Consider the following 25162-nt stretch of genomic DNA (forward strand, 5'->3'; position numbering starts at 1 on the left):
TGATCCCAGGTCCTAGAGAGATGGAGTGGGCCCTAGGGGCCGGCCGGGGACCAAGATAAGCATCATGCTTTGTGTCTCATGTGGACAATCTGCAGCTCATGGGATCACACCATGGCAGAAAGAGGAAGCTAAGGCCCAGGGTAGTGCTCACAGGCAGCCAGGGTGCTATAAGGATGAAGAGGTGCCCAGCCTCTCCCCATCTCCTCCTCCAGAGCAAGGGGGCTCCATCACCTCCTGCCACGGATGCAGGCCTAGAGTCAGAAGGGCCCTGAGCCTGGCTTGGCTCGGCCAGCACCGCCCTAGCCATGACCCCCTCGTCCCACTGACCTCTTCCCTCTGCGGAGTCCCCGTGGCCCACCCTCACCCTCGCCTGGCAGGTTCTGGGCTCTCGGACGCTGCTTTGTTCCTTCCTGGCTTATCTCCGAACGCCCAGCCCGCCCCACGTCAATATTGACAAAGGCGCCGGTGTGGCCCGGGGAGGGCGGGGCAGGCGCTGGAAGCCAGCCCCGCCCTCCAGGCCCCGCCCCAGGTTCCCTCAGCGCTCATTCCACGTCTGTGGCCCAGGTCTCAGTTGAGTCCTTCCTCAGCGCAGAACGTCGCCCCTGGTGGAGATCTGGTTGGGGGGTGGGGGTGTGTGTGCCCCTCTGGAGCGTGGACAGGGTGTGGTGCGGGGGCGGGACTGTCTGGTCCTGGATCCCACTGCCTGGAAACGCCCCAGCCCATGCCCCTGAAGAGAGCAGCCTTGGACCCACGTGGGTCCCCTACATCTGGCTGCAGACACAGTCACCAGGGCACTCATGGCCCAAGAGCGACTCCTCCGAGGGTGCCATGGGAACCGCCAGGGCCCCAGAAGGTGGAGCCTGTCGCTTTGCCCGCGGCCACCACTCTGATGGGCCGTGTGGAGTGCCCGAGTCTGAGAACGGATCAAAGAAGAGCCCTAGGTCCCTGCAAGTGAGACGTCACTGCCTTGCGTGTCCGCAGGTGGGGATGTGTGGCCCTGCCCAGACGCGCACCCACCCCATCCAGACACAGCTTGGGCAGGATAATCTCGCCCCCACAGCAGGGCCAGTCAGCTGTTTGTTACTCACTTCACTGCGGTGCGGCAGGGATGGGGGACAGGGACAGGGCGGACGACGACAGACGTGGAGGGGGGTTTGGCAAGCCTAGGTTCCTTTCCTGGTGGGTAGTGTGACCCCGTGCACCATTGTGAAGTGAGGGTATTCTCTCTGCTCCCCACCTCAGTGTAAAAGCAGGGAGCTGCCACCCAGGTGGGGCTCTATCAGGAACCTCTCCTCACCCCTGCCTTGGGAAAAGTTCCCAGTGCCCATGTGAGGTTTTCTCTGTACTTTTCTAGGATTCTTGAATTTTTAGCAATGAACACATATGACCCATCTTTGAGATAAAGCAATACACGTCATGTCCCCTAAGCCCTGCCCATAACTCCTCTGCCATACCTAGGTGTCAGGCTTAGAACAGTGTTGCTTCTTTTCTTCTATAGCCCATCAGATCAGGGGTTCTCAGCCCTGGCTGTACCTTTGAGTCATCTGGGGTACTTACAAATCTGATGCCCACCCTCAGAGATTTCGGTTTAAATGGTCTGGGGTGGACTTGAGGGATCTGTATTTTTAAGAGCCCTCAGGGGATCCTAATGGACACTCAGAACTGAGAATCACTGAGCTGGGAGATGGAGCTGTTATGGAGGCTTGACGTGGAAAACTCTGGAGCTCACATATCCTCCTCCTGAGGGTTCAGTGTGTTCTCCCCGGAGACTGGGCTGATGGCCATGCCAGTTGATAGCTCCAGGCCTTGAGCAGCCCGCTAATCCACTGGCAGCCCAGGCACAGGAGATCTGCCACGTAAGCATCCCAGGTTACTCGGAGGACTGCCAAGCCCAGTGCACCCCTTATCCATAAGCTCAACAGACTGTCTTCTCAAGCTGGCTTTTCCCAGCCACTCCTTGCCTACCCTCCCCAGCTTTCTGATCATTCCTTGGTCCTGGATTACAGAGAGATGATACTGCTCACACAAGAAAACATCAGGAGGTGAAATCTCAGTATGCCCAAGTCTCAAATAAGTGATCTCCTGATGACCTGTGTTTCCTTCCCACCTATTCAGAGAATCTATGGACACTCACTGGGACACCTCAGCTTCAGGGGCAGCCACAATTCTCAACCATTTGTCTATTTGCTTGTATGCAAAGATGTGAAGCAGTTGGGGGTCTGCAGGCAATGCCAGAGGTGACAGGAGGGAAAGAGAGGGTTAGGGAGCAGAGGGAAGGAGAGAGGGAGGTACAGAGAGGGACACAGCCTAGGAGTCCAGAACCAGGGGAGGAAGCTGGGGTCACCTCTCTGGTTGGCCACCTTCTTCACCGAGAGGTACATGGCACAGACTAGCTGTAGAGATTTTGGGTTTTGTCTCTAGGTAAATAGTAGGTTTTCTGGGCTGACACACACTGTGTCTCCTGTTGTTTGGGATGAATATATATGTCTGGTAGGATGCTGTATCCCTGTGATAGAAGAGAGACTGCAAGCCATTGTCTCACTGGCCTCAGTTGTCTCATCCACAAAATGGGGATAAACCTATCTGATGAGATTGATGACACTGATTTTGTTATTTGAATTAGGTATCACTATGAAGAAGGAGTCCTGAGTGTGGTGAGGCCATGCCCAAAGCTCTGCCCGGAGTCCCTAGCAGAGGGGGACTTGCTGCCCCTCGTACCTTCATGTACAGAGGGGCTGGGCTGAGGGCAATGTCAGTAGGATGTCCCACTGTGAGAAAACTGACTTGTCCGTATATCCTTACCCTCTCTCTGATTCTGTGCCATGCTTCACAGCATCTCAGCCAGTGGGCCCAAACGCTAAGGGTTTAGGCTCTATACACAGCACACACAATGCCTGTGCCTCTTATGGGATGGGGTGGGGACTGCATTAGGAAATCTGTTGGTAGGGCTGGAATCCTTGTGAGAGGAGGGTGAGCCAGGCTGCTCTGTCTGGGGAGATGAAGCCAGAGGGCCTAATATTGGGCAGAATGGTTTTCCAGCTTCCCCTGGGGTCAAGGTCTGTGGCTCTTGGGATCCTGCAGCTCTGCTCTCATCTACCCCTGCTTTCCAGAAGGTGGGACACCAGGAGACCCAAAATGCTGGCAGGAGGCTGTGCAGGGGGAGAGAATAGAAAAAAGAGTGAGGAGAGGCGCTGCACTAGAGAAGCAGTCCATCCATGAGAGCGTAGTTTCATGTGTTTATTTTTGGCAGGAAGGAAATCATTGCAAACCTCTTGACTGAAAATGCTCGCCCCTGGAAACGTGCACATTCCACATGTAGTAATTCCCAAGTAATGCTGGATTGTATATCATGTTCAAATGTCCAAAAGAAATCCAGGACCACCCAGACACCAGCATTTCTACTACTTGAGGGGGTGTTAGTCTGCAGAGAAGCTCCCTGGAGAATGCAACAGGAACAGACACCATCGAATTTACAGTAAAATAGGAACAGAGGCAGCCAGTCAGTTTTGCACAGGTAACTGCAAGCACTTCAAGCCATCCACTCTTCTTGAACCCTGGCATGCCAACTGTTCATCACAGCACCTTTAAAAGCAGAGGCACAAACGTCACGAGTGTTTGACCATAGGGCTGTGTTGTTTTGGATTTTATTAGAAAGCCATCTTTAAAATATAGGGGTGTAAAATGTTGCCAGGTTATATACACTTACAGATTTCTTTTTTATATCAAAAGTTCAAATGCTGCAACCATGACAAGACAGTGTCATTAGGGCATCCTCATGTCTCCAAAGTCATCTCATCAAAATTGCACCATGTCAAAGGAGCTTCCCCACCAACCATCAGCCATGACAGGTGGTGTTCCTTTTTATTATACAAATGAATTGTTTACAAACAGCTAATGGGTGAAACCACAGACCAACACGTAGGATTCCAGAGCAATGAAAGACAGAGCAGTAACAATCTTGGATGTGCCTGGGCACCTCCACTCGAGGCCTGGCCAGAGATGTTGTAACATCACAGGGGCCGGAGTCCATGACCCAAGGTACCCTGTTCCAGATCTTAATGTAAAAAATACTTGTCCAGGAAACTATATTTTAACCGGTACAGAAAGGACCATGGAATCTCAGGAGGTCAGATTTCTCTTTTGGCTAAAGAGTTGGGGAATGTTTTGGTAACATGGGAAGTATATGGCACATAGAAATAGTTAAGAAGTTTCATTAGGTTTTAAAGCCCACAATTTAATAAAAGGTAATAATTAAAAACAATACCCGTATTTACCTTAAAAAACATAAACCCCAAACATTCATCTCATTTCTTGGCCTTATGTTAGAATTCTATTGCTTCATTTACATGTATATGATTAAAAATATAGATATAGATATTTTGAATATGTACATAAAGCAGAATCAAGGATTAAAATAAAAACAGGATTTTGGAGTATGGTCAAATAAGGTGCACAGAATCCAGAACCCTCAGAGGGTGTGCTGGCCCTCCTGAGACATTCTGTGTCTGTGGTGGCAGGAACCGGGCTCCATTCCCAACAGCTCCACACTGGGTCAGTGCAGTGGCACTCACGGTTTCAGGAACTACTAGGTGAACATCTGGCTCAAGCCTGCCAAGTGTCTTTACTTCATCTGTCCGAAGTGGGGCATATTCCTAGGTTTGATTCCCCTGAAATATTCTAGAATTTCAGTCCTCTCTGCCCCCTATTCCAAATAAGACCTTGTGATGCCAATAAGGAAGGCGGCATGGGTAAGGGTCTAAGGCTCTCATCAGGACTGATTTCTGTGTGGATTTCAACAGATGACAAACACCTGACTGCAACATTCATGACATTTAAGGCAGCGGGTTCATTTAATGACTGGTCTTCTAAATCAAGGTTTATGGCATGTGCAGATCTGCCATGTAACTGTCATTATCTATGGTAATGCCTAACAAGGGCTGTTTCTATTTTAATTGGCATGTGGATTACCGGGTTTGGAACACTCAGAATGTTGGGAGACCTGGTTACCCCTGAATACTTACTTCTCTTCTGAATGCACGGCAGTCCACACACCAAAGTGCTATTGGGAGGATGTGATTGGCAGCTGGCTTCATTATTTTATGAATGAAAGCAAAAAAGAAATTTTACTTCAACCCCCAATTTCCAGTCTTGTTAGTGCCAGTCGCTCCCACCAGAACTCTGGCAGAGGCCCAACCCACAGAGGACTAAGGCAATGGTGCCAACAAAAAAGGGTTCTTTTAAATTATTTTTAAGAGCAAGACTTTATAGACTGCCTTGTTGTCGAACAAGGAACATGGCACTGCTTAAAACATCTCACTGGGAAAGGCTGCAGAAGGAGCCCTGGCTCAGGGAGAGAGCCGAGCCCTGGCTCGGGGCGATGAGCCTCACATCTAGAGGGGCTTCCCCAACCCTCGGCTCAGAAATAAGCTGTGCTTCAAAAGAGAAGACCAAGAGATGGACTTGGGCCACATCAGCGTGGTGGCTGGTTGAGGCCACAGGTTCTCATGAGAGAACAGTCAGCTTATCACAGGATCTGATGTTGACTGCAGTTGAAAATTAATGCCACACCTGTGTGGTACGCTGGCCCTTTTGTCTTCGTACCCTTCTGAACTCCCATGGCCAGGGCCAGGGACAAGATACAGCTGGTGCAGTCTGCAATGGGGTGGGACACCTATGTTTCTGACCCTGTCCATGTTTGCAGCTTAGCAGTGAGCAGATTCTGAGCATAGGCACAGTGGCAAAGAACAGTGTAACAGCCGCTGGTCAATTCCATTTGGTGGCAGCGCGGTAGCAGCAAAGAAAATTCCCAAACACCTCCGTGTGTATCTAGCTTTTGGAAAGGAAAGATTTAAAAATCAATAAACAGATTTTTTTTTTTTTAATATCCAAGGGTTTTAGAGTTTCTCATAACTGCTCTACCCAAAACAACAACGCAAAAAAATTACAGAAGTATGGCAGTAGTGTGAAAGCAGAAGTGACATGATGCCACCTTTAAAGAGGAAAATGTGACCTCGAGACAGATTTGTCACCGTCAGAAATCATAATAATAATATAAAAGACTCTATTGTTTCCTAAAGTGTTGAGCCAGACAATTGCAGATACATTCCAAACTGGGTCAGAAACGAATGGAGACACTGACACAGTCACAAAACCTCCCATCAGGAGCCTGACCCTGCAGCGCGCCACAGGTTGTCAGAGCAGTCACACCTGTCGGGAGACAGGCTCCTATGATTCGCTCCCATCCCTCGCCACCCCCTGCTCCCTAGGTTCTAGAAAATTGTCATATTTATCTTCTTAGAGAATCTAAGACAATAAAAGACTAAAAGATGTCTGGAAATATGTTGTGTAGAAAAATTAACTCTCAGCTTAAAATAACATTCAAAAAGGCACTTCATCCTTTAGGAAAGAGATTCTGAGTTGGGTCAGCTGCTCTGAGCTGGGATAGAAGGGGACAGGTTGTCTGCTTGGAGGGGAGGACAGTTGAAAGGAAGTCTGATAGATATCAAGCTTTTTTTTTTTCCTCCATTTTTTTCTTTTTGGTATGTTTTAAGAAAAGCAAATCCAGTAAAATGCATGTCCCTTTATGAAATTTGTTAAAAGAGTTCATTTTAAAATAGTTGTTTCTGTTCTTAAAAAATAAAACAGGTAGGTATGGCCACATTCACCCAGTGGTCTGGAGTATGGAGTGTCCTCACTTTCAGCTCCCAGGGAGCTGAGGCCAGGCAGGTCCCCAAGGCCAGAGGTTCCAGAGTGCACAGGCGGGAGGCAGGCAGAGGCCGGGGCTACCTATTGCAGAGTCTGTGCAGCATGCTGTACACGTCGTCTTCCCGGCTCAGGCCCTCAAAGAAGGGGATGAGGTCCAGCAGCTCTGTGTCCGTCATGTCATCGAACCAGGACTGCACAGGCACCTGGAAGACAGTGTGTGGTGGGGGGCAGCAGAACTGTTTCCAGGGCCGGGGGCTGCTCCCAACCTGACTGGGTCCCTGAAGTTCCAACATTTTCTTTGGTAAGGAGGAGAGGTATCTAGAAATCATCATCATCATCACCATCATTTTGTTTATTCCCTCGTCCCAGCTAAGATCAATCCAAAGCTACCTGGTTCAGGAGATGGCTCAGGAGGCAAAGTTTAGTGTACCCAGTTTGCGTGCATTTATCTATTTTGTTTTCCTGCCATAGAAAAGGTGGCCAGAGCATGGAATATATGAGAACTGGCCTTGCTACTTGGCAATTTCAAAAAGCTCTTTCCATTGCATCAAACCAGCTCCTTGAACCTCGCAGCACCTGGAGCCAGAGGTTACCTGCCAACCACCAACACCAGGGAGCCAATGAATAGGGCACAGGATAGCTTCCACTTGGGGCCATTATACCAAGCTGCATGGCAAAGACAAGTGGAGAATTTCCTCCCATGCTTAGCTGTGGTCAGTTAAAAGGAGAAGTATAAAATTTCAGGAAATTCTGAAGCCATGGGCAAAGACAGAACTTTTCCTTAGTTTTAGACACAGGGGTGGGGAGGGGTAGTAGTGCGTGACAGCCAGGGGTGCAAAGAAGAGATTTAAAAAGAAATTTGGGGAAACTAAAAAAGTTTAAAAGTATTATTTTTGGCCTTTCACAAATCTAAAGACCACTTAGAAACATAACAATTCATTATGTAATTAAAAAAATAAACACGATAAGGATTAATAAAAAAATGACCACTTCTAGGGGAAGGGGCAGGAACAGGAGAGAGGACAGAAATGGACACCAGACTTCTTTGAATTTATCTTTGTTAATAGTTTTGATGTTGGAACTGTGTAAATGTGTTACATAATAAAAATAAAATTAAACCATTAAGAAAAAGAAAGCAATAAAAAAATGAACCTAGGTGTATATAAAGGTGGTGACACAACCACACAGACAATTAGTTCAAGTGGGTTTTAAAACATAGTGTTCTGTCTCTGCATTTCTCCAAAAAACCCTAAATGCATTCAATTGTCTTATCATCAGTAATAATATTAGTACCGCTATTTTGAAACTATTAAGTATCTACCATAGAATAAATCAAATATGTAATGTTAATATCTTTAGGAATCAAGAGTTTCAGCATAAGAGGAGATACACATAGAAAAACAAAGAAATTAAATAAAGACTCTGTTATAACATTAAGTTGAAACAACCAATATGAATTTATGATTTAGTTTGCATTCTAAAAATATGAATATTTTAGGGGTCAGCCCCATGGCCAAATGGTTAGGTTTTCGCTCTCTGCTTTGGCAGCCTGGGGTTCATGGGTTCGGATCCTGGGTGCAGACCTACAAACCGCTCATTAAGCCATGCTGTGGTGGCATCCCATGTAGAACAACTAAAATGACACAACTAGGATATACGGCTATGTGCTGGGGCTTTGGGGAGAAAAAAAAAAGAGGAAAGACTGGCAACAGATGTTAGCTCGGGGCCAATAAAAAAAAAAGTATATTTTAGCTTTGTCCAGTAGAAAGGGCTAGAAACAAAGAGAATTCCAGTAACAGTGAGAAACCACCTAAATTGTGGTTTTATATACCATTTCCACTAATAGGAACCAGACTACCTAGAAAAATGGCTGATTCCAGAGCTGAAGCAAGAAATAGACAAGATGAGCTGGGAACATCTGGTTGTACCAGAAAGCAGGATGCTATCAAAGCCTACTGTAATTTGAAGAGCTGTCCACTGGCCAAAGGCGAACACTTGAGCATACAAAAGAATAATAAATGGATTAAATTGTAAAAATAAAAAAAAAATCCAGGAGTTCATAATGATACCTATAAAAAATTCATTGGTTACTTTTAGAGGTTGCCAAAGCACAAACTCATTACTCTGAAAGTTTCAGAATTGAAGAAAAAGAACCAAGACTTTATCCTGACTTCCCTATACAAACATTTCATTTTTTAAAAATAGAATTCTAGCTAATAAATGCAGAAAGAATAATAGAATTTAGAAATCACCATTTTGCAATTCCTAATGAAATAGTGGATGCAGGCAATGATCTCAAGGACTGCTCAAATTTTTAGGTGAAGGGTTGATGGGGAATTTTAAAATGGATGGATCAGGCTAACAGCACGTGAATTCACAGATCAACTTAAAATTTTTAGAACTGGGACAACTTAACATGATATGTCTCCTGATGTGATACCATGGTAAGTACACAATATCATCTACATTGTATTGTTGAAAAAAACCTGAACCTGAATCGAATCAAGTAGTAGCCATCTAACAACTTGTTTAAAGGAAATATGGTAGCTAGAGAAACATAATGAATGCCACCATGAGGCTGCAACTATACAAATCCAGAATGCAGGAAATTTCTTCAAGAGAACCAGAATTTCTTCACCAAATAAACAGCATGGAAGAAAAAGGAAGAAGGGTGGGAGAAGTGTTAAGATTATAAGAAAATTAAGAGACATATTAACCAAAGCAATGCATGGACCATGTTTGGATTCTGATTCAAACAATCCAAATGTAAGAAAACATTTTGAGATGACAGGGAAGATATGAACACAGTCTGGATATTAGATAATATTAAGAAACTGTTAGTTTTGTCAGATGTGATATGGAATTGTGATAATCCTTATCTGTTAGAGACACATTACAAAATGCATTATGTAGAATTTGATTAACTCATTAAAATGAACATATTTAAATACAGTACACTTTGCATGTTTATTAAAATAATGATTACACACCAAGTGAATCTAGTTTGAACTCATTTTTTTGTTGTATGTGGAGCAGCAGAGTTCTGGACTCATGGAAAGGGGCTTGGGTGGGCTTTTGTTGAGTCTGAGAAGCCTGCACTTGGGAGGAAGTCTCCTCTCCAGGGAAAGCTGCCTGAGCTGAGGACCTGGGATGGCAGCTACTGCTGAGAGGTCAGCAGTCACCAGTGGGCCTGGCTGATCTCTCTCCTACTGGAAACATAGCGTGGGAGGTCGGAGGGCATCTCTCTCTTGCTCTGAGGGTTGTGCTGCACCCAGTGAGTAGGCACTAAGAGCTGCCACGCTCCAGGGAGTTTTACGTAAGAATGTTCCCATTGCATATATTTTAGACATCATTATAAGGTGGTAAAGCCTGGCAGACTTATGTGAAGACCTTATTGAAGTGTTTTATTCATTCCCGTTTAAGAAATATTTCTCTTGAAGAGGTTACTTAGCCTTCTGAGTCTACAGGGTCATGAAGTCCTGGGCAGCAGCCAGCTCCAGAAGGTTAATGGCAGACAGAACCCTTCTTAGTAACACTGCTAAAAATGCTAAGAAGACACAGGCTCATCGAGCACTTACCCATTGCAAGCACTGTTCTAAGGGCTTTTCATGTACTGCCACACCGAATCCTCTAACAATCCTATGAGATCAGCATTCATATAATTTCCATTTGGCAGATGAGGCAACTGAGGCTCAGTGAGGTTAAATAATTTGGTTAATGTTATACAATTGCTAAGTGGCAGAGTTGGGATTTCACCAAGGAAAAGGCCAAGAAAACTTGCACAGGCTTGAAGGTACAAAAGTGCTGCTTGCCTGGCAAGACAGCGCTCAGATGGAGCTCTGCGTTCTTTTTCTTTGGGGCTACTTACTGCATTCTCAGGATGGAAGATGTACGAGGCAGGAGAATTGTCGACAATGATCACTTTACTCAGTTCCCGTCCAAGGCGACTCAGGTCTTTCACGTAATTCCCACGATGGAAAACACACGATTCTCTGAAGAGTCGGGCCCGGAACACACCCCAGCGGTCTAGGAGGTCAGCCACAGGGTCTGCATACTGGAAAGCAGGTGTCACAATGAAGGCTGGGTGCCTGAAAGAGCCCAGAAATCCTAACCTACTGCAGCAAGATCCATATTACTTTTCTAAAAAGGGATTTAAATAATTGGATGTGTTGTAGCATCCTGGTTATTTTCCTCTCCATGCACGTAAGACATCTTGGATTGTTCCATTCCACTCACTTCTCATATCCAATCCATCAGAAATTCTTTTCAGTTCCATCTCCAAAAACATCTGCATCTCTCTATTTATATTGTCACTGCCCTAGTCCAGGCCTCTGTCATCTCTGGCCTGGGGTGGCTGTGTGATCCTCTTAAAGAGTCTCTTCCCCTTGGGCCTCCTTTCCAGCCTATTCACCTCACAGCTGTCAGAGCAGCTGCTGGAAAACACACGTCAGATCACGTCACTCCCCTGCTTAAAGCTCTCCACTGTCTACGCGCTGCACTTGGAATAAGGCCCACACTCCTTGCTGCCACCATATCCCGTATGGCTGCAGCTGCAAGATTTCTGCAACCACTCAGCTCCATCTCAAATCATTTGAGCCACAGTGGCTTTGAAAAATGGTCAGAACCTTTGCACCAGTGTTCCCTCTACATGGAACATTCTCTTCTCAGCTCTGCATGAAGCCCTCCCTCTGTCTAAGATCTTGGGTTCCCTTAGCACCTATCTAGAGTACTCCCGCATCTTCCTTTCTGGATACTCTATTGCCTCACCGTAATTTCCTTCACAGAGCTTGTCACTCTCTGGGGTTACTTTAGTTTCTCTTCACTTGTCAGGGAACAGGCCTTACCTGCCGTGTCCACCATGATATCACTACCAGCTTGCAGAGTGCCCATCTTATGGTAGGGGCTCAATAAATACTAGTTTCATCAGTGAATGAATGAGTGGGCTTTGAATTTGGCTTGTGAGGCATGAGGCCACACTGCCCCCTAGAGGTGCTCTGGGCAATTGGGCCAGCCCAGCCCCTGACTGTCACAGGATGGTGTCCAGATACCCACCTTCCATTTACTTGGAGCCCAGGAGTTTTATGGGAGGGAGTTTGGGGGTCATCCTGCTGGGCCCTCTCTCATGGCCTAGGGAATTTTCCCCATAGCAGGCTAGATTGGATAAAGAAATACAGGGGTCATCCCTGAGGGAAAATCTTCATAAATGAAGATGTTTAAAAGACTGGGCCAGATTGAGCAACTGGGGCTGGAGGCAAGAGTGGCAGTTCCAAGCCCAATGTGAGGCCAGGCCTCAGCACTAAGACCAAAGTGAGGGGCAGAACCAGGTGTCACTAGGGGCCCAGCAACTCTGCCAGTGAGACAGGAAGCACCTGAGGCTGGTGGTGTTGGAAAGCCAGCAGTGGAATACATAGCAGCCCCTGAGTGCAGAGCAAATGCTGGCATAGCTGCAGGGATGCAGGGCTACAGGGCTACAAGTAGCAGGTCTGATTCCACAGGAAAGTCCTCCTCTCTCCAGAGACATCCTAAGGGAGGCAAAGTCCAGAAGCAGACTGTATTTCTTGCTGATCAAGTGGAGTAAGAGCTCAAGGTGCTGCAGTTTTCTGCTGGTGAGGCAAGCAGCACGTGGGTGTGTTATAGGGGGCTGACTCTAGACAGAAAAGATGATTAATTGCCTCATAAGCATTAACACTGGTGGTGGCATACATCTTTCAAGGGAGCGTCTGAGTCTGGGAGCTTCAGGCCTTAGAGATGAATGTGGGGAATGTAAGCTTCATGAGGGCAGGGACTTAGTCACTTTTGTTCTCTGTTGCATCCCCAGTGCCTAGTACAGTGCCCAACACCCAGTAGGTACTGAGTAAATATTTGTTGGGTGAATGAATGAATTACAAAAACTAAGATGAGGAAGCAGATGTTGAAGGGCTCTGACAGCCAGCTTAGGGTTCCTGTAGGCCCCTGGGCAGCAAGCCAGGAAGTCTACTGCACCAATGGTGCTGGCTGGGAGCTGAGCCCAGGGCCAAAAACTGGGCAGTGCCCACCTGTGAACAGAACTTGGGCATCAGGGAGGAACGAGGCTGGAAAGCTGCACTTGGGAGCTGGTTCGGGTGAGCCAGGCTAGAGTAGCAGCGAGAGAAGGGTTGGAGAGACAGATAGAGGGGCAGGTGGGAGCAGTCCAGGAAGAAAGAACGAACAAGGAGGTTTAAGTGAGTGTTGGGGACAATGCCAAGGAAGAGTGTTTTCACTTGTGCCAAAGGAAAAACAACTCTCAATCCAGAGACACCAGTGCAATCTTCCTATCTGTTATTTCTTTGGTTATCACCTCAGGCTGCTCAGCACGCCAGAGCACTGTCAGCAGAGCCAGTGACAACACAATGCAATTAGTCTTGGTATTATTCATCTGAAGGAGTACCCACTGGGGAACATGTTTTCCCTGAGGCCACGTTCTCTTTTTAGTTTGCAAAAGTAAGGCCTAGGTTTTGGATTCCCTCTCTACTGGCTCATGCTTTAAGGCCTGGTGATGGGCCTGGCAGAATGTTGGGTAGGTGGGGTTTTCTCTCACCTCAGCCATGACAGAGAGATGGCCCAAACTAGGAATCCCCAGGCTGGCAGAGCAGTATGTCTGGGAATCCAGAGTCAGAACCCTCAACATGCTAAGGAGAAAAGAGAGCCATCCAGAAATAGGACATAGGCGAGGAAGCTGCATATGAATCCTTGCAGCAGATCTGGAGACAGGCAGATGGCTGACCCGGGCCCCACAAAGCTCATCTTTGGGGCCACTCAGGTCCCTGACGTGCCCATGGAGACACTGGTGGTGCCACCAACACATGGATGGTGTTGACCCCATCAGAGTCAGGGCTTGAGAGATGGTCACGGCAAGGATCTCTCCTGAGGAACAGGTGCCAGCCCTGTCTGCTGTGAAAGGATAGATAAAACCATATTGAGAGTCCTGTGACCCTGCTAATTCTCTTAAACAGTGGGAGAGGGCAAAGAAACCACTCTCTATGGTCAGAGCTAGTGTAGACGCTGGGTCAGAGATTCATACCAAGCTAGAAGACCAAAACATGTGAATTATTTTATCATCATTAATCATTATGATAACAAACAATGAACGTCAGAAGCACTCGCCATGTGACAGTGCCCAGCACAGCATATGGAACACAGCAGGTGCTCCATGAATACTTGCTGAATGAGTCAGACACTGTGCTAAGCCCTTCACATGTGTTATTTTATTTGATCCACCCCACAAGGCAGACAGAATTATCCCCAATGTATAGAAGAAACTGAGGCAAGAGAAGTGAAGTAACTTGCCTGAGATCACAGGGCTCACTAGGGCAGTCAGAACTCCCATTTGGCCCATGCATATGGGTGAATCTGACACTTATCTCTTCCCCAAACCTGTATAAGCTAACCCAAGGGCCCAGAGGCCTGAGCCTCTTAGCATGTGGTTGCCAGACAACAGGTGAGATGCAGATACCCTTTTTCGGTTACGCTGGACACGTCTGTGATTTCCTGGTGTGTACAACCAGCTTCAGGTGGCTGCATGCGGCAACTTCATGGAGCATTTTTTCCAAGTGCTCCCTGTCACCATGGTAACACGGAAGCCTTTCAGGCTGGCACTGTGCACATGGCCTGCATCCATCCCATCTAGGGTGGAAACCTGTCACCACAGAAATAGCTTCCCTCACCTTAACAAAGGGCTGCTTGACAGAGAGTGGGTATGGATGGAGGGGCTTGGGGCACCAGACCTAGAGCTCCCAGATGGGAGCCGGACTCACCTTGGCCAAGCTGGCAGTAAAGAGCACACATTCAAAGAGCTGCCCCATCCTCTGGAGGAACTCATCCACATGTGGCCGCTTTAGCACATAAACCTGCAACGGCAGGAAACAGCAAGCTGGTCAGTCACAGCAGTTGCTGGGGATGGCCTGGGGCCCAAACACCCAGTGCAGGAAGAATTCCTGAAAGGGTTCCCACCTCCCGCCCCTGGTCTCTGTGTGGGGCAGAGACCCAGACTGTATGAGGGGCTATGTAGTCAGACGTGGCACTTCAGGGGAGACACACTTCTCAGGTTGGACTCCAGATCTGAGTTCAGAGCAGACGCTCCTCCCAAGGGAGAAAGGGAAACTGACCATGGTATTGAGGGTCTTGGGGATTTCAGAACGAGTGAGTGGAAGGGCTATGCCATGTTTGTGTGAAACGACTCATTCATTTCACATGTGTTTCTCTGCACATGCTCTGGGTCAGGCCCTGTGTAGACACAGGCCATGGTCCGGGGTTCTTTTGGAGGTCCAGGCCTGGCTCATTGCCTGGTAGGTCTGAGATTGCTCTGGCTGCCACCTTCTACTCTGACTGGAACACCTCCCTTGCTAGGCAGGCCTGGGGTGGAAGCACAGGCCCAGCAAAGTTACAAGAAGTGCCCTCCTGTCTACTTGACACCACAAAGGTTACTTGGCTTGGGTTTGGTATAGAAACAGATACTTCAGGGGATATAAAGCCTGCATACTCCCAGGCCCCAGAACCCAGCCATCAGGAGGGGCCTTGAGCAGAGAGCAGAAAGAGTAGCCTTTCCTAGAGTGGCTGTGCTCTGTGCTCCCAACGGCGGGCCTGAACAAATATGAGGAAACAAGGGAGATGGGAGAGAAGCGAAAGCTGGTGAGAGAAGACAGAGGAGGTGGGAAGAGAGAACTAATTAAAACTTGAATAAATTCCATTTGAAATTAGCCACTTCCCTAAAATAAATGAAACTTGTTAAAATTCAATTCAATTCATATTCACTGAGCCCCAGCTTTGTGCTCAGCCTGAAGCAGTTACAAAGATGAATAAAACACAGACCTTGCCCTTGAAGAGCTCACAGTCTAGAACAGACATATGCAAAACATCCAAGTAAACAAGGCATAACGAAGTTGTAGTAGAGGGACAAATTAAGGACAATTAACTCCTCTTTCAAGGGGAAGGAATCACAGAAGGTAACATTTGGCCTGGACCTTGAAGGATGAATAGGAGTTCATCAGGCCGACAGGATGAGAAGTGGGCTTCCAGGCAGAGAAAACAGTATGAGCATGAGACCTGGCCTGAAAATACTTGGGGTGTTAGAGAATGGTCAGAGGCCCGCGTGACGAGCCCTGCAGAGGCAGTGATAAAAGAGAGGGAGACAGGGAATAGGAGAAGAAGTGGCTAAAGATGAAGTGTGAAAGGCAGGTTGGGGTTAGCGTGCATGGGGCCTTAAATGGCAGATGGAGTAGACTGGACATCCTACAGGCGGAGTAACAGAGGGGAGAAAGGGGGCTCTGTACCACAGACAGGATGTGCTGCTGGCACAGGAATTTTACACAGAGCCAGGACTTGGTAGGAAATGTGTGGCTGACTGAGAATGGGGTGAGCAGGGGTCTGTGGCCAAGGGTGTAGTGAGGAGCCAGAAGAGCAGGATAGTGTGGGGTGGGTGCCAACAGGGCTCTGAGGAGTGGGGAGGCTGGGGTGGGGCTGAAGACAGGGCCTGTGGCTACAATAGCTTCAGGCCTCCACTTTGCCCATGAGATTCCTCATGCCAGGGAATGGGTGCAGCCTGCAGTCCTCAGTCTCCCTGGGAACACTGCTTGGAAAGCAAGCTTTGCTACATGCAAAGGGAAGGAGACTGACTTGGGAACTCTGGTGTTGGTGCCTCTGGCAGAGAGGAATGTCTTGGGCCCGGATGCCGGCGTCCAGGCCCGCGTCCGCGTGCAAGTAACCAAGAATAGGCCCATTGGGACCTGCACAGCCTATCCTGGATTACTTGAACGAGGCCACGGCCTTCGCCAGGGCCTTGGTCCTCCTCTCGGCGCCTGTGGCTTCATTCTCTCAGGAGAGTTTCTGACCCCAGCCCTGGGGCCCTGGGATATCTATCACCAAGTGAATCATAGCACAGTCTGGAGGGAGCTGGAGTAGCTCCTGCAAGAATGGGCTGGCCACAGCAGGTCAGGCCCCAAGGGTCATGCTCATAGTCACGAGGTAGGAAGGATTAATTTCTCTTCTAATTCTTGCCATGCCAGTGGGCAGCCTCTTCTTTTTCTCATTACTTTGTAACAAAGCAAAGATAATAAATGCAGAAGCCTTAACTGCTTCTCAGATGCTAAGTTAATTCAGTTGATGCTTTTGCAAATATTAAATGCTCAGTGCCTGCTGTTTTGGCTCCCTGATGGCTTTTAAAAGCATGAAGTGTGGAGACCTAGGGACAAAGCTGCTTTTCCCAGAGAGGGCTTCCTGGCAGGACCTCCTGGAGAACAGGTGAGAAGGCAAGGCAGGGGAGGGGAGGGACTCGAGTATTAGGAACAGAGCCCTGGGCCAGGGGCAGGAGACTGGGATTCTTATTTTAATTCTTCTCATTGTATAACCTTGAACCAATTCTATCTCTGGCTGAGCCTCAGTTTCCCCACTTGGACAATGAGGTGGCTGGACCAGCTGATTTCCAAGGCCTTGCCATCTCTGACGCTCTATAACCAAGAGCCAGAGAGAATATTGACATCGTTAAGGAAAGATATCCTGTTACGGCTCAAGCACCAGGAGAGATTTTTTCTTCTGGGATATAAACACATCAGGCCAGAGACTCTCCTTTTAGGACTTGGGGTTGACAAGGAAGATGGTCAGCTTATCCCTGTGGAACACCTGACAAAAGCTCCCCCACTCTTCAGTCTCCAAGGCTAGCTTTCCTATAGTGTTTCTAACATGTTCATAAATGAAGCTATTCTCAGAGGAGCTTCATACAGATAAGGAAAAAAAATCTGAAGAAAGAGGCATGCCAACTGACTAGGCCATCTTATTCAAAGCTGCCTGCTGATTCAAAAACTCACACTCTCCCCCCTTCTCTTTTGGGTTGGGTTTTCACTAAAGATGCACTAGAGAACACGATGCAGGAGTGTTCAGTCTACAGTGGCTGGCATTGGAAATGGACACCTTTTCCTGAGAGTCTACCATAAGTGGGCAACTTGCGGCATTTTCCTGTTGCCTGCTAGTGAGAGTAGCCAAAAGCAATTATTTGAGGAAGTTAATTAGACCATCAAGCTAGGCCAGCGGGGGATATGGAAACTTCCAAAAGTCTCCATCAAATCAAAGAACTATTTGAACTTGCAACCACATCTAATATTTATAGATTATAGTTCCCTTATAAACTCATTATAAGATAAATTTGTCTGAGTGAAAAAAAGCAGAAAACCATTGTATTTATTTTACAAAGTTTGCTTCCTTTTGATTCAGTAGTAAAATTATTACTGAAATGGTAATTTAGAAATAAAATTCGTAGGAAATGTAATTACTAAAAAATGCTAATTGAAACTCAAATTTAGCTTTGACTTCTTACCTGATGTATAGTTCCATCGATTTCAACCGGAACAATAAAATCAGCATTACTAATAGGCTAGAGAGAAAAGAAACTATAATTAATATATCTGAAAGAATGAAATAAAATTGGAAATTTTAGCAAGAAAAAAGCTTGCCTGTACCAATGTTTTATTATTGGAAAAAACAGTTCAGGAGAAGGATGTTGAAGCATGCCTTGGTTCCTTAAAATAAGCACAAGCAGGAAAGCACATTATTTTCTCTTCTGAATATTGTTACATTTTCAGCATCTTGGTCCAACCTCTGTATCACCTGCCTGGCTTCAACAACAAAGGGTGGGGCAGCCTGGCTAGGGAATAGGGCTCCTCAGAAACTCCAGCTCTTGCCTAAAGCTCCGTCAAGAAGATGGGGAGCCACTCCTGGCCACCAGAGGGAGGAGGTGAAAGCCTGATGGTCCCGGAGGACAGTACTACTTGAGGGAAAATAATTTATACTGAACCCACAAGTGCAGCCTGTCCTGTGATGGGCTGGCTTGGCAGGAGACGCTGAGCACATAGACCCAAAGCAGGGCTAAGTACTTGTGGGGTGAAGTCAGAGGCCATAGAGCACAACCTGGGGCAGGCTCTTCCCTTCTCCAGATCTCGGTTTCTCCTCTTCCATAACTATAGTAATGGGTCTGAGGGGGGCCATGGCTCCACCTAGTCCTGAGCATCAGTGATTTCAGGTCTTGCCTGACACTGTCTTCTGTCCTGGGGGGTGAGGAGAGCCAGTCCACCCTAGACTGCTCTGTAAAAAGTAACACAATACCCAGCACACTCAAAAAACTGCTGGATATTTAAAATAATTTAATAATATTAATGACATTTAAAGCTCAAACATGATTCTTCAGCAGTTATTATGTTCTCATTGATGGACTTACATACAGTTCTAAATGGAACTCCAAACAGAGGTGGAAAACTACTCAAATGAACAGGCCGATGGGAATCATCAGATTGCAAACCCTTGGGACAAGTAGGAGAGATATGGAGGGATGTGGTAGCCACTGGGTGGGGATGTGGAGTGGGGTATGGAGTCTCTGGTCAGACTCTGAACTGGGGTCTGCCTTTAGGCCCATCACTGTACACACACACACATTCTTCTTTTATATGTAAACTGGAAAAATGTAGAAAATGCTAGATCGTAGAACCATTACTAAATGTTCAGTGGAGTACCTGAGGCTTAAGATTACAGTTTATTCACTCCTATGGTTGGAAGGCCAAGAATGAGTTCAGTATTTTATAATTTCACAACTAAAATACAGAATCATGCTAAAAAACAAAAGGAAAGACTGAAGGAATAAACTCTCACAAGGCATTAGATTGTGAAATTCTATTCCACAGAGGATAGTAAAAGACAAAAACCATTCCCCAGCTCAGAGCAAGCACCTGCCATTGATCTCTTCTCATGTGCTGGTGCAAATGCAGCCATGCCAAAGCCAGGGTTCTTAACCTGGGCCCATGAGCCTGTGTGGTGTACAGTTGTACATTTTCAAGGAAAGAGGTTCACAGCTTTTGGACTTTCAAAGGGCTCTGAAATGCCCAGAACATTACAAATCACACAGTAAAGAATATTCTGCTGGCAGATGTAGGCAGGCCAGGGAGGCAAGAAATGAAGAGATGCTGTTCTCATCAGCTTGTCACATCAATGCCCTCAGAGAGGTCCTGGAGACACAAGGGGCTGCCAAGGCTCATCCTTTGGAGCCAGGAAGCTTCAGTAACCTTGGGCAGTCTGGCCAGCGTTGCCCACATTCCCGGAGCTGCTTGAGAGGAATCTGTCCATGCTGTGATGGCAACTGACCCCTGCTCTAAAGGGCTTTCCTCCAGAGGGACTTGAAAATGTCCTGAGCAACTTGCCTACAGGGGAGAAAAGGCTTCCAATGCTGTGCAGAGCTGAGCTGGGACTAAGCTCACTGAAGCCCTGGGACCAATCCTGGAAGGGCCCTCAAGGTGCTGGGGAATGAGGTGGTACCTACATGCCCTATGGCCATACAGGCCATCTCTCACCGCTAGTGGAAGTGTGGCCTCTCTTCCACTCTCCCAAAGGACTCAAAGACAACCGCCTGGCCTTGCCCTGTCAAGGAAGGCTTCTGTTTAGTGAGAAGGAGGTAGAAGGAAAGATGTTTCTGGAAGAAAGGGCTTCAGGTAAATTTGATAGCTCTTAACAATCATTACGGAATGACTATGGTTCATGTGAGACACATACCCCATCATGGATGGTGCCTTTCATGTCTCTCAGTGAAGTAAGGGGACTCATGGGCTAGGGGTAAAAAGAAACGTGGTCTAATTGCCAGTGATGGTAGGGGAGTTCCACTGCCAGAAATAAAGAAAAACAGGACCAGGATCCTAAACACCTGCTTCTTCTCCCCAACACACTAATCCCCTATTTCCAAACCTTTTCATCATTTACCTCTTGCAAACAATTTACTCCATTTCAAAAAATGGAAAAATGGTTAATTAACTCATTTCTTAATAGTGTATGCACAAGCTGTTCCTGCATGAAGGCCCTTTGGTAATTTGTAATTTTTGTTGTTATTCTAGCAGGGAGATGGAGAGTGAGGAAGGTGATAGAAGTAAGACTGTCTGATGCTCACTTTGACATCACTGTAGCCCCATACCCTTCAGGAGGGAAATCATCAAAGTGGATAGTCATTTAACTATGAAGCTTACAAAAAACCCCAGCAACCTTTTGTCATGAAAATGGTCAAAATAAAAATAAATGGTTGAATTTGTTCAGATGCCATAACACTGGGAGTCTTCAGAGTTGGACATCTTTCAAAACTTGGTCTGGGAAAATTTCCAGAATAGCAGGTTGCTTGACAGTCTTCAACAGTGCCTCCGTTGCCACTCCCAATAAAACATACAGCACTCCTGTTACCTTCACAAATACACAGCAGTGTCCTGGGGCATTGGTGCACTGACTGCCTTGTGCCACCTGAAAAGTATTTCTGCAGGCGCCAGAGTGTTGGAAAACTCAAATCTCATAAGTAAGAATGAGGTCTCAGTGATATTGGCTGCCCAGTGATTTTTTCCCAAACTAATTATGTTAATATTCAACTACTTGAGTTAATGTTCACCTGAGTTAATAAGCAACTCTTATTGGATTTCTTCATGAACAGTGAAGTCATATACCAACAACCACAAGCTTTCATCCCTTTTATTTTTCCTTTTCCAATACATTTGTGACCAAACCACGAAGATCAGTGATTGTTTTTTATGTTGATTTACCTTAAATGAACTGTGCACCAATGTCTCATCTAAATCAATGACCACACATTTCTTTCCATAGTCAAGCACCGTCACCTCTGGAAGGAGGTATTTAGCTGGTGGCTAAAGGGAGAAAAAAATCAACATTATTATCTTTATGTAAAAGACAAACCAATTCCCTTATTATTGTATTATATTATGTCAATGAGGTTATAAATGAAACCAAACATTGAAATACCTGCAATTTTACTAAAAGCAACAGGAATAAGTAGTTTGCAACTGAAGTTTTACTAAACAAATACTGTGCCATTGTCTGAATGGGTATTATGAAGACAAAGGCTTTGTTTGAATATCAGCTCTATTTCTTTCTTGGCTGTAAGTTGGGACAACAATACCTACCGCGAAAGGTTGTTGTTATCAGCTATAATTACTGTAAAATGCCCAGCATTCTGCCTGGCACATATTTGGTGGTTATTGTTATTATTAAAATGAAATACACAATAATGAATGTTTAATTATAATAGCCACTCTAACCATGCAGGCCCATTACCTGAGGTCATATTTGGTCTGAAATTCACTGTAGCACATAAGTATATTTCAGACCTATATTGGAACCACAGTATTTTTTTTTTTAGTGACTGAAATTTTCAAAAACTTGAAGAGAAACTATAGGCCCACCAGCAAAATGCAATCCAAAGAGAATAACAGGAGACAGAAATGAAACTGGTCCAGGTAAAGCACCCTGCCTTGTGCCTGCCTCACTGTGGAATAACACGGAGTGAATGTGGCATTTTTACCCCTTGGATTTTCTGTCTCTGGAAGTTATACTTTAATCCACATGCTGTGTTAACCATAAAAATCTATTTATATGTCTCTTAGTAGCTGACGCTAATCTCATGATAAAGAGGTCATAAAGAGTTAATAAAATGCTAGATATCTTCAGCCCACCTCATTCTTGATTTAGAGTATTTATTTCTTTGCCTCACCCTAGAAATGATTTAAAGCATTTTAGTTTACTCCATGGCATATTCAGCGTCCAATGTTAACTAGTTAATTTTCTGTCCTGGAAGAAGGTCAAGCCATGTTCAATATTTAATGCAAAACAAAATGCAAGGAAATATCTGTCCCTAGCCACTGAAAAATGGACAATTTAGCTTATCAAAAAAAGCAAGAAAAAAATGAAATCAAGAGGTATTCCCTTTTAAATGGTTATTTCCTTTTTTTTTTTGGTTTAAACTGAATGTAAATCAAGGACCTAGAGCCAATTTTGGACTTTGGCTGGTTCAATAGTGAATGTAACACAGGTGGTCCACAGGTCAGGTACATTTGCAAGTGCAATGATCATCTTGGCATGGAGGGACTGTCCAGGGCTGATCAGGATGAAGCTATGTGTGGGAACACAAGCATTTCTAATTCTAGAGGAGCTCTCCCTAGGGAGTGTGGGTGTTTCATCCTCTCCAACATCATCCAGAAGACAAAACCTTTATGGCCTCCCAACTCCCTTGGTTCTAATTAAAGGTCACCCAGCGGTATTCCCTAACCCTGTGGCACTGAGAAGAGATATGCCTTAGACAGGGGGCATGGGATTCGGGGTCCTAGAAAGGACGCTGTTCTTTATCATAAATCAGCAAGCAAGCAGGTTATTAAAAAAATTTAACTTGCAAGAACAAGTTTTGCATCAAAAGGTGTGTTAAAAAGGCAGAGTATGATGAGCTTTATAAGTGAACACACTCGGGAGGATTTGGGTTATTTGCGTTGTTAGGGCCATTGCAGAAAGCATACCTGTGACAAGAATAAAATTTGTTTTAATTTTTATTATACAATTATGTAATAAAAATGCATTCTCACTTTAAAGAATATAGACATGTAAAACACAACTTTTCCCTTTTCCATGCCCCTCATTCCTTTTCCAAGATTCTACCTTTTTAGTTTGGTGTCTATCTGTCCAGTTCTTTCTCTATGTGTTTATAAACTAAAACAGCATTTTAACTTTATGTAATTGCTACCCTGGAAAATAAGGATCTAGAAATTCTATCCCTAGCATATCTGAAAACATCGAAGATCTGCCAAAAGTGGCTCAGTTATTTTCCAAACCCAAGAATAAAAATTACTTTCTTAGCATATTTAACCCACACTTTACAAGCATTCTCTGAGGTAACAGTAAGTAAAGAGCCCCACTGTACTATTCTAAGAGAGAAAAGAGCAAGAACAGTGAGACTTATATTAAGAAAGCTATTGATTTAGCATTTGTAATGCAGAAAACAAGGCCAGGCTGGGGCAATGGGCTGGGAGGGTTCCATTCATCTTCAGCTCGTTTCCCGAATGCACACAGCTTCTCTGAGAGCTGGGCTTTAGATTAAATCAAATTCTTCAGACCATTGGTAGGAATTCTTCTGGACAGCTACGTCCTTGGAACATACAAGGACGCTATATAAGCGCAATAGTGTTTTGTGACCTCAGGTGATGCTTGAATCATTAACTAAAAAATGTCCTGAAGCAAATTTTCCCTCAGGCTATCATAAAGCTGAAGAACAAGAGAAATATCAGCTATATCAAGAAGACCCTTTTCTATACAAAATCACCTGCTCCAAAGCACATGGAGGGCATTGCCAGGGGGACGGGGGCGGGGAGGGAGTGTGGGCAGAAACTATGTAGGGGGAGGGGAAGGAGGAAGGGACCATGGCTTGCCAACCAGTTCATTCCAGTTCTCCTCCTGGGAGTAGTTCTGAAATTTCCTGTCCTTGGTAGGGAACTGGCAGCCACAAATAGTGAACTCTAAGGGGCTTTTCTTTAGAGTACCCACGCCACACACCTCACAAATCTTAAGAGATGTAGTACTGCTTCTTGGTACGTTAGACTGTTTTTGTACTTAAGAGTTCTCAGGCTTAGAGTCTGCGCACTGTGCTCCTCAAGCCTCAGAGTTCAGGGTAGAGTTCTCAGGGCCTATTGCAGGAGGCGGGCAAAGGAAACTCTAGACTGGCGTTAACTAGAATATTGTTCTGTTTCTAAGTTCTCACAAGGGTTGGGTGGAAAAAGGTATGTACACTACCGCTTACTAAAAGGCTTAGGCAAACAGCATTAGAAACATTTAGAAAACAAATTTCTTCTCCTTTCAGTATTTTTATTTTTATCTTTTTACAGATTGGCACCTGAGCTAACAACTGTTGCCGATCTTCTTCTTTTTAATTTTTTCCTGCTTTTTCTCTCCAAATCCCCCCAGTACATAGGTGTATACTCTAGTTGTGGGTCCCTCTAGCTGTGGCATGTGGGACGCCACCTCAACGTGGCCCGACGAGCGGTGCCATGTCCCTGCCCAGGATCCGAACCAGTGAAACTCTGGGCCACCGAAGTGGAACGCATGAACTTAACCACTCGGCCATAGGGCTGGCCCCCACTTTCAGCATTTTTATGGCTCAGCTGTCCTGTCAACCTTGAGTTGTGACACCAATGTGGTGTGTGATTCAAGCAAGAGTGTGGGAATGGTAGGGCTTGGGTGACAGCCCCAGTGGCATCCCTTACTGGGCCACAGCATTCGAGAGTTCACCTTTAGCCACAACCACTCAAACTTCAGTGGTTTCTAAACCTGTCCCTCTACATCTCCTTACCGTTCAATACCTGACTTTTACTGAACAGCCCTTGAGGTTTCCTATAAGATGTGGGGGGCCCCAAATTCAAGCTCATGGTTGGGAGACAAATGTTACTAAGTGGAATATTTAACATCGAGTCCAGATAAAGATGTCATTTCTAATAGGAATGTAAAAGATGGATTACTCAAAAAACGGTGTTGAGACAACTGATTTGCCACTTGTAGAAGGAAATAAAGCTGGATTGCTACTTCATGCCTTATACCAACATAAGCTCCAGAGAGATCGAAGATTTAAGTGTAATGATGAAACCATTAAAATACTAGGAAA

The 25162-nt window shown here is 45.8% G+C and overlaps 1 protein-coding gene across 2 annotated transcripts in view; it reads right to left on the reverse strand.

Annotated features, from left to right (window-relative positions):
- Positions 1 to 3223: 3223 nt before the first annotated feature.
- The window catches only part of CTDSPL (CTD small phosphatase like), a 111485-nt gene continuing 89546 nt past the window's right edge, over positions 3224 to 25162 (reverse strand). For both annotated transcript variants that reach the window (XM_046657914.1, XM_046657906.1), the window contains 5 exons: positions 21270 to 21371; positions 18029 to 18085; positions 14478 to 14570; positions 10574 to 10759; positions 3224 to 6908 (listed from right to left, as the gene is read on the reverse strand). In XM_046657914.1, the coding sequence (XP_046513870.1) occupies positions 6783 to 6908; positions 10574 to 10759; positions 14478 to 14570; positions 18029 to 18085; positions 21270 to 21371 (564 nt within the window). In that variant the 3' untranslated portion in view covers positions 3224 to 6782. The remainder of the gene's footprint in view (positions 6909 to 10573; positions 10760 to 14477; positions 14571 to 18028; positions 18086 to 21269; positions 21372 to 25162) is intronic.

Source organism: Equus quagga, chromosome 1 (assembly GCF_021613505.1).
Source record: "Equus quagga isolate Etosha38 chromosome 1, UCLA_HA_Equagga_1.0, whole genome shotgun sequence".
In the NCBI taxonomy this organism is placed as follows: Eukaryota; Metazoa; Chordata; class Mammalia; order Perissodactyla; family Equidae; genus Equus; species Equus quagga.